This window comes from Pinus tabuliformis, chromosome 4_1 (genome assembly GCF_031772625.1).
Source record: "Pinus tabuliformis cultivar Carrire ecotype Pingquan chromosome 4_1, CPIR1, whole genome shotgun sequence".
NCBI lineage: Eukaryota > Viridiplantae > Streptophyta > Pinopsida > Pinales > Pinaceae > Pinus > Pinus tabuliformis.
In genome coordinates this window covers 457,578,309-457,581,465 of record NC_142303.1, presented here as the reverse complement: position 1 = coordinate 457,581,465, position 3,157 = coordinate 457,578,309, and the positions used below count along the sequence as shown (strand labels likewise).

Sequence of the window (3,157 nt, the reverse complement as noted above, 5' to 3'; positions counted from 1 at the left end):
ATATATTTCATCGTGATCTTACAGATGGTAGTTGATCAGTTAAACTTTTCAGTAATGTTACTTGGAAGGTTTATGACATCACGGAGTGCAAAGTGATATGATATACAATGTAATGTAATGTTATGGACGACATTAAACCAAAGGAACCCGGCCAGAACGCGGTGAACAAAAAGGAACGGTAAATCCATTATTATAATTATTCTTTCAATTACATTTAATTTGCAGAGGTGAGGAAGCCTATATTCGGACGAGACTGCATATATATTCACATTAAGGGTTCCAGTGAATGTGCGTGAAATGCATGGGTAATATTAATATTCTATTCCATCTGGACACCTGGTATGATGTCCGCCTGATATCGACGGGATGAGCGGGTAGATGATGGAGGCAAAATAAGGGTGTCGCGTTCTCTGTTCCTCATCACTTGTTCAACTTCGTTTTGGTCGATCCTGTAAGCGGCTCTCACCACTTCCTCTGGCATTGCCTTCAAAACCGATTGCCTTCCTGCCAGAGACGACCGCAAAGAACTGCAACAACGCATGATACCAATTTACCCGATGAGTATGATTGCTGAACAGTACATCATATTAGCAGCAGTGGTAATAATTAGGTTATACTTACAGGTCTGATGTTGTGAACGTTATCCACTCCAACCCTTCGTCTCCTGCTTCCCTGATGACTGCGTAGAACTGGGGAATGACGATGAACTGACCCTCTCTCACGCGCCCATTAAACACATTCCTCCCTTCGTCTCCCACCACCTCCATTCTCCCCTCCCCTCTAGTCACGTACATTATTGCGTGCGCGTTCATCCTCCACCATGGAACAGACATTGCTCTCTGCATTCAAATTTCATTGATTTGATTTGGAAACATTAACATTATTATATATATAAAAGTGAAGCGGACCAATAAAGGTTATTGCTTACCGGGCGGAGAACAACCCTCTCGGCTCCTAATCTCAAATATTTGAGTACAGGAAGTTTGTAACGGTTGACTATATTCATCCGTCCCCCATCTCTTACGTAGACATCGGCATCCTGCGGGTTGTCAGCATTGTGCCTTACACGCAGTTCACACACAAGCTCTTCCATGCCATTCTCCGTTGCAGATGAATTATATTGATGCAATCCACCAGCAACATCATCCCTCTCCCTCTCCCTCTCGTAAGGAGAGCGAGATCGAGATCGAGGGGCGGGTAAGCTGAGTCGTCGGCCGCGTTCAACCCTAGCAAAACGTCGTGATCGCTGATTCTGTTGAAGCCTCCTTGCAGTTTCATCATTCACGCCCAACGTTTCGGCCAAAGAGCGCGTGCTAAACCCTGCAAACACATTGCCCCCACTTTCTCTCCCTCTTCCTTCTTCCTCTCCCTCCTCTTCATGACGACGACCACGACCAGATGATGAGCCTTGCCCAGCCAGAGGGTGGGGCTGTACATTTTTACCCCCTCAGTCAGCCATAAAATGAAATGAAAGAATTTATAACATAGTTAAGGATGATTATTAGTTAATTGAGTGGGACACTTACTCGGTAACTCCTGCGGCCCTGATTTAGAGGGTTGGATACGTCGGCAATGGCTACGATTTGGAGAGGCTCGTTGCCATCGTTGTAACACCAGTAGGCTGCTCCTGCAAATATGGCTATTACGTCTCCTCTCCTCACTCGCCTCACTTTCTGACTTGAGTCTTCTTCTTCCTCTCCCTTTTCTTCCCCTCGTCTCTCTGACCTGCGCCTTGATCGCCCTTGAAACGAAGATTCGTCTTCTCTGTAAGTCTCCGGACACCCCGGGAACACAATGCCCAGTCTGCCCTCACCTGCACATGCACATATAGAAGCAATTATAATAATAATAACAAATTTAGGGAATCATGCGACATACAGAAAGAAGTTGTATTATTAGAGTACCTCGGTGAACATAAAGCAGCAGAGGGGCGTTGGGATATTGAGGCAGCGACATGGCGCCCCTTTCGATCGTCTTTCTGAAGAAGGCAACGCCTGCGCACTCCAATTCCTCGTTGTCTTCTGGGTTCGACAACTCGAAGGTGCCACCTTCGGATCTTAGCGATTCCGATTCAGAGGGTTCGTGGGCACTTAGCCGCTGCAGCCTCCGACATGCTGATGATCTCTCATCATGCCGGTATTCCTCCTCCCGTCCATAACGAAAGCCTCTTCTTCGCTGGGCAGTGACAGAGGATAGCGAAATAAGAAGAAATGAAAAGTAGAGCATCGGAAGCGCTGATCCCACTCTCATCTTTCGCTCCATTTCGTAACCAAGGGTTTTGCTCGACGGACTGCTGCTTGCTTTTACTCAATCCAGTCGCTGTTGCTTGTATAGTTGTGAGTATGAAGTGCTCTTATAGCATGCTGAAGGCGATATCATTAAGGCTATGGTTCCAACAGAGAGACACATGGGCACAACGATGTAGAAGAATTTTGTCGCGTGTGGTGCGGCTATCCTCCGTCGTGTCGTCGCAACCTGCCCAGGTTAATTAAAAGATACTTTCTCACTTTTACAATTGATATCACCCGCTCAACTGTTTCGTTAAAAAATTATGATTTATTCCGTCCCTTCATTGAACGCATGGGTACTTCTGCTCATTAGAGTTGCATGATGTGCAAAATTCATTCGGTAAAGGCTTTCCCTGTTTTCATATAATTAGCTCACTCACCTAATTAGTCTTTTTTGGAATTCGGTACTTTAGTCTTTTTGCTTTTTAAAACTTTTTATCAGCGTAAATTGAAAGATGTTAAGATTTGCATTTGCACGGAGAGGTTTAAAGTAACGCCGATAGGATATACCTAAATTGAAAGATGTAGATTAGCATTTGTATGAGAGGCGGAGAGGTTTAAAGTAACGCCGATAGGATATACCTAAATTGAAAGATGTAGATTAGCATTTGTATGAGAAGCGCAAAGTAAGGCCGATAAGGTATGTAGATTTAATGTGCGTATTAATGTTGATAAATCGAAATAGTGTGTTCATGTGTCTAATCAGAATTTAAGGGTATTTGGTAATAATCAATCAAATATAATATAGTTTCATCGGCTTAATCTCGCATATTACAACTTTAAGAATATTAGAGATTTTTAAGTTGTGCACATGCTCTAACTTTCGACATAGGGGATGTGATATTTAAACAAACTAGTTTTGATACTCC

General features: G+C 43.9%; 1 protein-coding gene across 1 annotated transcript; it reads right to left on the bottom strand.

Moving 5' to 3' along the window:
- Positions 1-319: 319 nt before the first annotated feature.
- LOC149176381 (11S globulin seed storage protein Ana o 2.0101-like) lies at positions 320-2,262 on the bottom strand. Its single transcript, XM_089421451.1, has 5 exons — positions 1,905-2,262; positions 1,527-1,813; positions 929-1,429; positions 622-839; positions 320-527 (listed from the first exon to the last, which is right to left on the bottom strand). Exons 1-5 carry the CDS (start codon positions 2,260-2,262, stop codon positions 320-322), a joined length of 1,572 nt encoding a protein of 523 aa, XP_089277577.1.
- Between the last annotated feature and the right edge of the window lie 895 nt (positions 2,263-3,157).

Excerpts from the sequence above, each read along its gene's own strand:
- LOC149176381 (XM_089421451.1), bottom strand. The coding sequence starts at position 2,262 with ATGGAGCGAAAGATGAGAGTGGGATCAGCGCTTCCGATGCTCTACTTT. Across the intron at positions 840-928 it reads AGAGGGTTGTTCTCCGCCCG|AGAGCAATGTCTGTTCCATG; the intron begins GTAAGCAATAAC and ends ATTTGAATGCAG. Across the intron at positions 528-621 it reads ACGTTCACAACATCAGACCT|TTCTTTGCGGTCGTCTCTGG; the intron begins GTAAGTATAACC and ends GCGTTGTTGCAG.